General features: G+C 41.4%; 1 protein-coding gene across 4 annotated transcripts in view; it reads left to right on the top strand.

Annotated features, from left to right (window-relative positions):
• Positions 1-12075, top strand: part of LOC133365657 (tyrosine-protein kinase SYK-like) — a 49623-nt gene that overhangs the window by 13886 nt on the left and 23662 nt on the right. For all 4 annotated transcript variants that reach the window (XM_061587951.1, XM_061587949.1, XM_061587950.1 and 1 more), the window contains exons 2-4: positions 3322-3773; positions 4350-4510; positions 9962-10100. In XM_061587951.1, coding sequence (XP_061443935.1) covers positions 3366-3773; positions 4350-4510; positions 9962-10100 — 708 coding nt within the window. In that variant the 5' untranslated portion in view covers positions 3322-3365. The remainder of the gene's footprint in view (positions 1-3321; positions 3774-4349; positions 4511-9961; positions 10101-12075) is intronic.

Genomic DNA, 12075 nt, shown 5'->3' with positions numbered 1-12075 from the left:
TGCCGTAGCGTGCCTAGCAAACCAGTGACAGGTGTTTTTGAGTTGTATGTATGCACTGGTGTAGGCACGTAGCTTGTGTCCTTGGCGACTGGTGGCTCCATGTCCGTGGGGCAGTGGAATCCACTTTGGGTTTTAGCCTGAACTTTCCAGGAGCTGCCTAAGGTAATGGGCAGAATAATGGCTAAGTGTGTGAGCAAGGAAATCCCTGATTCAAATCTCCTCAATGATGAATTTGCTAGGAAGCTTGGGAAAGCCACAGACTTTCAGTTCAGCCACGCACTTGAAATATAGGGATGAGAGCATATTTAATTTATTGGACTACTCCATATGCAGCCAACCTAGCCGATTCACCACCTGCACCTGTCTTGAATTGGTATAAGACTAAGGACTGCAAAAAAGGCAAATAATTGGGTGTTAGAACAAATTGAACAAGAACTATCACTAGAAGCTAAAATGATGAAACTGAGGTTATCCTACTTTGGACACATAATGAGAAGACAGGATTCACTAGAAAAGACCATAATGCTGGGAAAAACAGAAGGGAGTAGAAAAAGAGGAAGACCAAACAAGAGATGGATTGACTCCATAAAGGAAGCCACAGACCTGAAGTTACAAGATCTGAACAGGGTGATTCACGACAGATGCTATTGGAGGTCGCTGATTCATAGGGTCGCCATAAGTCATGATTGACTTGAAGGCACATAACAACAACAAAAAGGCCCCCAGAGCGAACGTTTGTGTTTTCAGGTTTAGGTCTCATCTTTGATATACCATCAATGGTTTATTCAGTGGCTTAACAGAAGAAAACAATGCACTTCTTTAAGGTGAAGGCTGTATTTTTCCATTGTTTCCCACTTATAATAGGAAAATGACTCTAGTCTATTTGAGTTCATGGCAGTAGCAACAATCAGATTTGTAAGAACCACGGCTCTTCATGTGGACGGGTTCAGTTCACAGGCTGAGGGGTCTGATAGCCACCAAAAGACGGGGTTCCCCTGTGGTTCAGCGTCACATCCTGTTGCGTACTCATGGAGTTCTAATTGCGAGGTCTGAGTCCCGTATTAAGGCCTCAAAGTGATATATTTATTAGTGACAGTGTCACATGTCGAGGAAAAGTAACTGAACAGTAAAATGGAAATGGAAATGTACTGCCTTCAAGTCGATTCCGACTTATGGCGACCCTATGAATAAGGTTTTCATGAGGCTGAGAGGCAGTGACTGGCCCAAGGTCACCCAGTGAGCTTCATGGCTATGTGGGGATTCAAACCCTGCTCTCCCAGGTCGTAGTCCAACACTTTAACCACTAAGCTGTCATATATATATATAAAATAAAGTATATTTTCGACTTCCGGGAAGGGTGACTTCGCTTGTGCCTGCTTTTGGGACGGGCTCCCGCCTCAAAAGAAGCTTATTCAGATATAAATCAGTCAGAACATTTTTTTTTTGACTGATGAAATTTCTCCCGGGCAGGGAGAAACGTAGAGATCAACCTCAAAGCCTGTTTTTGTTGGGAGGACTGGATTTCATTAATTTATGAGATAAGGTCCAGCCAACAATGCCGGACGGACTTTCTAACAAGCTCTATCTGCTTAAGCGATACGTTTATCTTTTCTTCAAAGAGAGAACGGACTAACAGGCAAGCACCCTTCTTTCTATTATTTTTTTTACTTGGTTTAAATTGTTGCAGCAAAAGGAGATTTGTCAGATTGATCGGCTTTGGACAACTTCTGGGTGAGATATAGCTCTTCTCTGTTATTCACGAAATTAACAGCTTATCTCTGTTTCTATTGCAAAAAGCTGTCCTGGAAGTGCATTCTAAAGATAATAAACAGAAGAGGGATTTCTATTCCTGATTTCTATTCCGAGGAATATTATATTGTCTGGGACTATTCTTTTTTTGGTCTATTTTATTTTGACGAATCTGCTTCTTCACGACGCCACTAACTGTTTTGATGCTGGGAACTAAATTTGTTTTGCATTCTTGCACGAGAGAGATAAGGCAGGTTGCTCTGTTTATACTGTGATGTCATCAAGCCTGGAATATTAACCCAATTGTTGCTGAAATAAGAAGTGGTTCTTCTTTATTTTTGTTTTGCTTTGTTTTCGTGGTTTTAAAAATGGCAATCAAGAAAGTGGCTGAGAATCTGGAAGTAATTATGTTTCAGAAAATAATGGATGAGATTGAGATAACGAAACAAACCCTGCGACAGGGTAGTAAGGAGCTGAAAATTGAACTGAGCAAAATGACGCAGGAGCTTAAAGAAATAGGGGACCCTGTGAGAGAGGAGAATGAGATCAGAGATGAGAAAAGAAAAAATAAAGGGAAGATACAAGCCCTGGAGATTGGAACAAATGTGGAATTGGAAAAAGATCTGGAGTTTATGGATTTTAGAAATAAAATCTACTGTTTGGAATTTAACGTTATCTCTGAAGAAATTAATGAAGATATTAGAGATAAAGTTATCAGTGGCTTGGATAATCTTCTGGACTGGAATGATGTGATGGAGCTTGATATAGAGAAAATATATGGAATTAACTGCAGCCATGTGACAATGGAAAAACTCTCAAGAGATGAGCCAGTGCATTTTGTAAAAAAGAAGAACACAGATATGACTTTACAACAGTATTTCAGCAACTTATTCAGAATGGATGGCAAGAAAATATTTGGGATAGAGGAAATTCCCATCAGACTCTTATTATATGACTATGGCTACAACAGCAAGATTATTATGGAATACTGATAATGGAAGATTGGACACTGAAATTACTGGACTTAACAGGATTATTGAAGATGGAAGATGGAACTAATAGGGATAATGGAATAATGGCTATTGAAATTATTGGACCTAACAGATTCTGATGAGATGGATTAATCGAAATGTTTATTTGGACTATGGTTATGACAATAAGATTATTATAATTATTAACGAGATGGATTAATTGACATGTTTATTTGGAGAAAAATTGATAGATATATTTCTTAAAGAATTGAAACCTCTCTTTGACTTTTTGTGGAAAGAATAAAGTAATGTTTATGAGATTTGATGATTAATTAAGATAACTACTGGAGGAAAGTGATTTTATAATATGATTTAAGAGACAGGATTGTTATATATTGTAGACCTATAACTGATTTGATATGTGACAAATGGGAAGTCAACATTTTATTTTATTTTATTTTTTTGTTTAATCATTTTTGTTTTGTTTTGTTTTTTGTCTTTGAATGTTTTATGATTTTGTTTTCTATGTTTTATGAAAATTTGAATAAAAATTATTGTAAAAAAAAAAATAATAAAGTATATTTTCCTTCTTTCCTACCAGGTACAAAATAATTACTCTACAGAATTAAGAAGCGAAAGGAAAAAATGGCAGGGGTTATTCCTATTGGCTACCTGTCCTATTTCTTTGGCAACATCACACGCGAAGAAGCAGAAGATTACCTGATGCAAGGCGGGCTGAGCGACGGACTGTACCTACTGCGACAAAGCCGCAACTATCTCGGTGTCTTTGCTTTGTCCCTGGTCCATGATAGCAAAGTGTATCATTATATCATTGAGAGGGAAAAGAGCGGGACGTACGCCATTACAGGAGGGAAATCCCACCAGAGTCCTGTAGAACTCATTCATTACCACTCAGATGAAGTGGATGGTCTTGTCTGCCTGCTGAAGAAGCCCTGTCATCGGCCACCAGGAGTGGAACCAAAAACAAGTCAGTTTGAGGACTTAAAGGAGAATCTCATCAGGGATTATGCCAAGCGAAGATGGAACTTGCATGTAAGTTTAGTTCTCCTGTGTTTTTATCTGTTATGTTTTTGACACCTAAATAAGGAGGTGTGTAGAGGAGAATAAGGAAAAAGGAAACCGTGTGCTTTTGCAGTGGCACCTAAGGACTTTCCCCTTCCTAACAAAAATACCATTCTGGCTGGCACTTTCTGATCTCCATTCTGAAAATAAACATTTGACTATTTGAAATTCTCCAGTGTCAACATCCATGTAGTAACCACATTTCTTATCTTAAAAGCACAGGGTACATTCCTAGGTGACATGTTTTCTTGCATGCGACTTGCTTGTATGAAATCTTACTGTTTGCCTTATTTTATCTTTGGCTTTTTTTTAGTGTCGCTTTTGAAATAGAAGGGCTCTTCTACTATGAATTGTCCTGATTTGTTATCTAATGAATATATATACATGTTGATGGGCCAGTATAACTAAACATACCTACTAGTCAGCTCCTGACAAAGCAAAAGACTCTGAACATCTCTAAACCATTCAATGCTTAGCTCAGTTTCTGGAACTGTTTATTTTATATTCTTACATTCCCCCTCCCCCACTTTTTTTTCTATTGCGCAGGGACATGCCCTTGAGCAAGCTATTATTGGTCAGAAACCCCACTTAGAGAAATTGATTGCTACAACTGCACACTTGAATATGCCCTGGTTCCATGGGAAGATATCTCGGGAGGAATCGGAGTATCGTGTTCGCCTAGGGACAAAGACGAATGGGAAATTTTTGTAAGTAAATTTGTTTGTCTCACAGTTTCTAGGGTCATGCTTGCTGACTGAAGGGTAGTTGGAAAACTGAACAGTACAATGATGCAGTCGGCATTTCTAGCCATTCCAAAGTATTTTATGTTCATTATATCAATCTATCCTTTTCATTCTCATTTGCACAAACATTGTACGTTCTTTGTGGAATATTAAATCTGCTTAACTTTCCTGTTGTTAGCAGTAAATGAATGTATTTTCAAAACAGCTCTGTCAGTGGATTATACTTCAATTTTTTTTAACCAATTTTATTACTAGTTTTCTAAGAGGGGCAATGGCAATCTGTTGTTCTTCAGTATACCAAAACCATGCATGGTGTTTCAGACACTTTGCTCTATTTTATTTTTTCAAGCACTAAATCCCGTTGTTTGATGCATTTACTGAAGCCCAGTGAGCAGTGCTTTGAAGCACTGATGATCAGCTGATTGTTGGGCCTTCAAATCACCGGCTCTGCAAGACTCAAGAGTTAGCTGACAGTAATGAAAACAACTCAGCTGTTAGAAAATCTCTGTTGTGGACTTGACTGTATGGGCTCATCCAGACGATTGTATAATCTGCAATATGATCACTTTGTGTGTTCATTAATTTTCCATGGTCCATACGACCTCACCTGTTAAAGCGGACTTTCTCGCGGTTAAATCCGCTTTGGCATTACCGCAAAAAATGCTATTTGCTTTTTTAAACCGGGAATCACCCGCTGTACCTTCAGGCACTCGGATGCAATACTGCGGACTTTAGAGCAGGAGGCATTCCGTGGGCGGTGCTTGGGCGTTTCCCCATACCCCTTCCCTAATTCCCAGCCAATGATATATTTCCACTTTTGCGCATGTTCGAAAATGACCAGGGAAAGTCCGGGAAAACTGAACCAATCAGAGCAATGGGGTGGTGTTGGGGGGGACTCTGCAACTTCTACTGCGCAGATGCAAAAAAGCGCATTTGCGCAGAAGCAGAATCAGCATTAATTTTTAGCCATCGTGCAAACTAGGCGGCAATTGTGGTTGTTTGTAAACCCCCCTTTTCCTGGCTGGTCTCACTCAAGTGTGGCTGGTTGGTGCAGGGAGCTCGCTTTGCTCTTTCCTCCTCGCTGGGAGGCAGACAGACATGCACAGGCACACACGGGAGAAAAGCGAGACCCTGGCGCTTTGTCTTTCTTTCGCATTAACTAACTTTTCTCTTCCTCATTCATTTTCTGTTTTCCTTTCCATCTACCAACATAGTACTGGATATACCCGGGCGGAGAGGAGATTTCCCCCATGCACACACACTGTGCGCTGCTTATTTCCTTCCGTTATCTGCACCTCCCCGCCCACCTCCCCACCACTCCTGCAAAGACCTGCTTGCTCTCTCTCTCTCTCTGTGTGTTTAAAAACAATAAACTCCTCATTACCTGCGTTTCTGGAGAAATAAGTGGAATTGCCAGCCGTCTGTATCTCCAGAAACTTTAATATGCATAAAGGCAGAAAAGCATACAGTTGGTTTTGCAAAATATCGCAAAACAAGCAAAAAAATAACAGAGGAATTTATTGGCATAAGCATACAAGTGGTTTGCTAGAGCTTCTCGGCCACCTGGAACCATAGAGACTGGTGCTCTACCTTCCTAGACATGACATGTCGTTACTTGCGTTTCTGGAGAAATAAGTGGAATTGCCAGCCATCTGTATCTCCAGAAATTTTAATATATCATAAAGGCAGAAAAGCATACAGTCAGTTTTGCGAAATATCACAAATAAAGCAAACAAAAATACAGGAATTATTGGCATATAAGTGGTTTGCATGTTTCTTTTATCAGAGGGAACACCGCAAAGCGTGTGCTGGGCGCTTCAGCGCAGATTGACATAGCAGCACACAGGGCTGTTTGTCTGCATTTCCTGCCCGAGCCCAGAGCTGCCACCCGCTGGGGGGGTTGTTTGCTTCCCTCAGGGGCAGCATTCCTGCCGCCGAGCCACACAATGCCCTGCAGTGAATGAGCCCAGGGTTACGGGGGATTCGCCCAGCGATTACAAGCGCTGATCCCTTGCACTGCCCACAATCCCCCTGGACAGTTGGGCACCTGGAAACCACCACCCCCCCGGCCGGCCCTGCTCCAGAGTGGCGAGCGGCAAAGAACTCCATTAGAGCCACTATTTATTTATTTATTTATTTATTTATTATTTCAATTTATATACCGCCCTTAGCGAAATAGCTCTCAGGGCGGTGAACAAACAAAATAAAATACAATATATCATAATAAAAATACAAAAACATATACAAACAAACAACAAAAAGCACAGCAAAAACAAAATAAATACTACAAAAATTAAAATACAGATTAAAAGATTAAAAAAGTTAACAAGATTAAAATGCCTGGGAGCATAAAAAGGTCTTTACCTGGCGCCGAAAAGATGGAAGTGTAGGCGCCAGGCGTACCTCTTCGGGGAGGCTGTTCCACAACTCAGGGGCCACCACAGAAAAGGCCCTAGATCTCGTAACCACCCTCCGGGCTTCCCGATGGGTTGGTACCCGGAGGAGGGCCTTAGATTGTGAACGAAGTGAACGGGTAGGTTCATAGCGAGAAAGGCGTTCCACAAGGTATTGAGGTCCCACGCCGTGTAAGGCTTTATAGGTCAAAACCAGCACCTTGAATCTCGCCCGGAAGCAAATAGGGAGCCAGTGCAGACGCGCCAGGACAGGTGTTATATGCAAAGACCGACTGGTCCTCGTCAATAATCTGGCAGCTGCGTTCTGCACCAGCTGAAGCTACTACCAAACCATCAGGGAATTCAAACTTTCGCGCTCTTACGTTCAAGCGCATGTGCGTTATTGCGCTTTGGTGCAAAGGGGGAGAGGAGCATACGTCATATTTTGCAGACCAATTGGCTGATAGGGGGTGGTGTTACAGGCGGAGCTTGGAAAAAGCGAAAAGAATGTACGGGTCTTCCCGCTGCGTGTGTGGGCGCAAAAAAAGCGTATTTTTTACATCTGAAAGAGCGAACAAACAGGCAAAATGGGGACTGTCAGATGACAAAGCGAATATGGAAAACATGGATTATCCGGGTCAGTTTGGACAAGCCCTATGTAAACCCAGATTTATTAAAGGTGGAGAAAACTTGCCTAAATCTACTCTAAAAGCAAATGTTACTAGTCTAGAAAATGTTATTTGTCACACTGTTGTTCTTGATAGGTGTTAATGGCCCTGCATTCTTTTGTGATGGAGCAAATTAAGTGAATTTCCCCTCCAATGTTTAATTTACATTTGGGTGTTTTTCCCCCTCCTCTTTTATTTAGAGAGGCAGTGTGGTGTAGTGGTTAAGGTGCTGGACTGTGATCTGGGAGACCAGGGTTTGAATCCCCACACAGCCATGAAGCTCACTGGGTGACCTTGGGCCGGTCACTGCCTCTCAGCCTCACAGGGAGGCAATGGTAAACCCCCTCTGAATACCACTTACCATGAAAACCCTCTTCATAGGGGCGCCATAAGTCGGGATCGACTTGAAGGCAGTCCATTTCCATTTCCTCTTTTATTTGACTGTGCCATGAGATAACAAAATTTGTAATGCACTTCTCTCTTTATTTCTGTTAGCAACTACCTAAACTATTTATAGGATAGGCCAACAAATGCATACTATGCGTGCACAATTCAGGAACTGGAAAATCCAAGTCATCTTTGTAGCTTGGACTGGGCAAGATCACATTAATTGTTAGTTCTGCCTCTCACTTTTTTCCAGGCTACAGCATAAAACAAGTGTGATAAGCCAATATATTTCCTCCTCCTAACCACGCAACATCTGCCTCTCATTTTGGAATTCAGCTGCTTTTTAAATGAAGAGCTACTGTAGACAAAAAAACAAAAAAACTTGATTCTTAAGGACATGAAGTTTTTTTATAAAGAATAAAATCAAGCCATTTTTGGGGGGGGGGATCTTTGTATAGCATGCAGAGAAGTGGGAACTTGTTGATGTTAGCGCCTGTCCCAAGGATGGAATGTTACAGAGCTAGGCATATCTCGCTTTATGATACAGGAATATTCTAAACAAATAATAATAGTAATTCCCTTTTGGGGCAGGGCTGTAAGCTCAGTGGTTGAGCATCTGCCTTGCATGACAGGGTTCCCAGGTTCAGTCCCCAATAGCATCTCTAGGTAAGGCTGGGAGAGAGACTCTTGCCTGAAATCCTGGCAAGCCACTTCTGCCAGTCTCTGTAGACAGTATGGAGCAATGGTCTGACTCGATATAAAGCTGCTTCCTGTATTCATAACAATAAATGATATGCACACTGAAAAGTACGATTTGCTGCCCTAGAACTGAAGAACCCATGAATCCTTTATTAACTGGACTAGACTACTGTAGCAGTCAGTGCAAAGGACTGTTTTCCCAGATGCTGCTGACATGCTGTGGAATCTCAGAGCGGCTGTACGAAGGCTGCTTCCCTGCTCACTTGGGAGGTACAGACAAGTATCTCCAGTCGCCATTAGACAAGTTGCAAATTGTGATTTATTTATTTATTTATTATTTAATTTGTATCCCGCCCTTCCTCCCAGCAGGAGCCCAGGGTGGCAAACAAAATGCTAAAAACACTTTACAACATCATAAAAACAGATCTTAAAATACATTAAAACAAAACAGTGTTAAAAACATTTTTTAAAAAAACAACTTTAAAAAAGGGTTAAAAACATTACAAACATACCCCGCTTTAACGGTTGCAATGGGACCGAAGAGTATACTTTAAGTGAAAATCTACTTTAAGTGGAGCAATTGTCTTCACTTGTACTGCACACAATCACCACTAGATGGCAGCGGCGTCATGCCCATAAAGTACACGTTATTGCCAAGCGCACAAACGTTAAGCGGGCGATGGGGATGAATGGAGCATGTACGTTATAGCGAGGCAGCGTTAAGCAGGGCAACGTTAAGCGGGGTATGTCTGTATTAAAAAACATATTAAGCAATTCTAACACAGACGCAGACTGGGATAGGTCTCAACCTAAAAGGCTTGTTGAAAGAGGAAAGTCTTCAAAAGGTGCCGAAAAGATAACAGAGATGGCGCCTGCCTAATATTCAAAGGGAGGGAATTCGACAGGGTAGGTGCTGTCACACTAAAGGTCCGTTTCCTATATTGTGCAGAACGAACCTCCTGATGAGATGGTATCTGCAGGAGGCCCTCACCTGCAGAGCGCTGTGATCGACTGGGTATATAAGGGGTAAGATGGTATTTCAGGTATCCTGGTCCAGAGCTGTATAGGGCTTTGTACACCAAGACTAGAACCTTGAATTTGGTAATGAAGGTAATTCTGAACAATGTAGAAAACATGGTGAGAACTGGGAGCTGAACACAGCTAATAACAAACTGGAGAAGAATTAGCCCCATATTTGTTTACATAAGAATGACACTCCCTGCAGTTTGAAAATTATCATTTTATTTATTTATCTTTTTCCTTGGCAGAATTAGGGAAAAAGAGAACCAGGAATCCTATGCTCTCTGTCTGCTCAATGAAGGAAAGGTAGTACATTATCGCATTGAGAAGGAGAGAAAGGGGAAATTCTCAATCCCGGAAGGAAAGAAGTTTGATAGCCTCTGCCAGGTTTGTTGGGTGTTGCCAACCAGCTGACTTTTACACCTGCATATCGACAGCATAGCTAGCATGGGTTTTGCTGGTCTGTAGTCCAAATATACTTTGCAAAATCATATCTTCTCCTGTCTTTCATTGTGGGCACAAAATGTGGGGAATATATGATTTATTTAGACCTTCTTAGACAAAATTAGGTTAACTGGGGTTATTGCTGTCGTTGAGCAAATTGCAGGAATCCCAGAAACTGAAAATGGGAACATTATATAAAAACAGTGAAATTCTGTGCCACTTTTGTTATACCCTCTCTGAAACACAACATGCTACGAGGGACTATAAATATAGGATTGTGTTGTGAGACATCTCTTGTGGCCTTTAAATTTTTTTCAATGTAAAACACAAAAGCAGAAATAAACTATATATTAATGTGGTTTTGTAAACCATTATGAAACCAAGATTTAAAGGATTTTTTTGCATGTACTTCACATTAATTCAGTGCACTGAGAAAGTTTAAATTTAAATCCCACCGACTCTTTATGCAGGCTCTGCCAAGTCATTTTCTCAGGTGACTTTCCTACAAAGGAGTAGCAACAGCAAATGCATGAATGATTTGTGTATTCAGTTTGTATAATGCCAATGCGACATGGGCAAGGGAAGGTTGTGCCTCTTCTCCCCGGGGGAATCTGTGGCCACTTTTTGGAGTATAGACATCTCTCTCCTGGGGAGGCGTGCAAGTTCATTCTTGCATGTTAAAATGAAAACACCAAAAGAGGATATACAGGTTTGTTGCACATCTGCCATTACTGCTTTTTAATCGAGGAAGCCACCCTCTGTCTTGACTCCCCATTACTATTAAGAGTAGTATTGATTAATGAAACGCCTAATACTGCACTTTGCAAATAATAGTGGCCTTAACCTATGAGCAACCAAGAGGTAACAAGCGGAAAAAGTAGTATGCTCTGGAACGCTGGTGCTGACTTGTGGTTGGGGATGATGGACAAGCTACTATGAAAGAAAGGGCCCGGGGTACTGAAGACAGATTCCGTGGTTGAGTCCAAGTGAATCCTAGCAAATGTGAGACCTCACAGTACTACATGTTCTCTGTGGTTGGGCTGGATGTTTTGTTTGCGTGCACATAATGTGAATGATTCGGATCTCTAAAGTGGCACAGGCGTGGTGATGAATGAATTTTGAAATCAAAGGACATGCCACCTGCTGCTGCATCATAGTATGCCAAATGTAACACGTGTGTTGATAAGCTAAATGCGCCATTTTTCCTTCATGGAGATAGTCCAGAGCTTGGAAAAGTTACTTTTTTGAACTACAACTCCCATCAGCCCAATCCAGTGGCCATGCTGGCTGGGGCTGATGGGGGTTGTAGTTCAAAAAAAGTAACTTTTCCACGCTCTGGGAGACACTCAGTAGCTCTATTCATGAGTTACTCTCTCTCTCTCTCTCTGTGTGTGTGTGTGTGTGTGTGTGTGTGTGTGAGAGAGAGAGAGAGAGAGAGAGAGAGAGAGAGATCTGTAACAGAGTAAGGCCACATTTTTATAATGTATTCATTCATTTTATTTATTACATTTATATCCAGCCTTTCCTCCCAAAGCCTTGCCCTTGCCATTGGATCTTATTTCTGCAACAAGTGGTGTGTTGCACGTATCTGTCCCATGCAGGGTCTCCCAATCAGGATACCTAGTTGTGCAGGTTTTCCAGACATGCAGAGTCCTACATGTGAATGGTGCTCATGCGTGTGAATTTTTCTGCAGACGATGCACACAGCACAGATTTGTTGCAGAATCAAGACTTGGGGGCAGGGCTAAAATGGCAGTCCTACTCCGTATGCCCTACATAAGAGTAATTTATGAACAGGGCTAGTGTGAATATCATCAGGTATGAAGTACGGCATGAGAGTTTATTTCACTTTTAAGTATGTAGACAGAATCATTTTTCCAGTTGTGTACATACTGCAAAATAAACTCTTTTTCTAGGG

The sequence above is a fragment of the Rhineura floridana genome, chromosome 10 (genome assembly GCF_030035675.1).
Source record: "Rhineura floridana isolate rRhiFlo1 chromosome 10, rRhiFlo1.hap2, whole genome shotgun sequence".
Taxonomy (NCBI): domain Eukaryota; kingdom Metazoa; phylum Chordata; class Lepidosauria; order Squamata; family Rhineuridae; genus Rhineura; species Rhineura floridana.
Note: the sequence above shows the minus strand (reverse complement) of the source record. Positions and strands in the feature narration are given on the sequence as shown.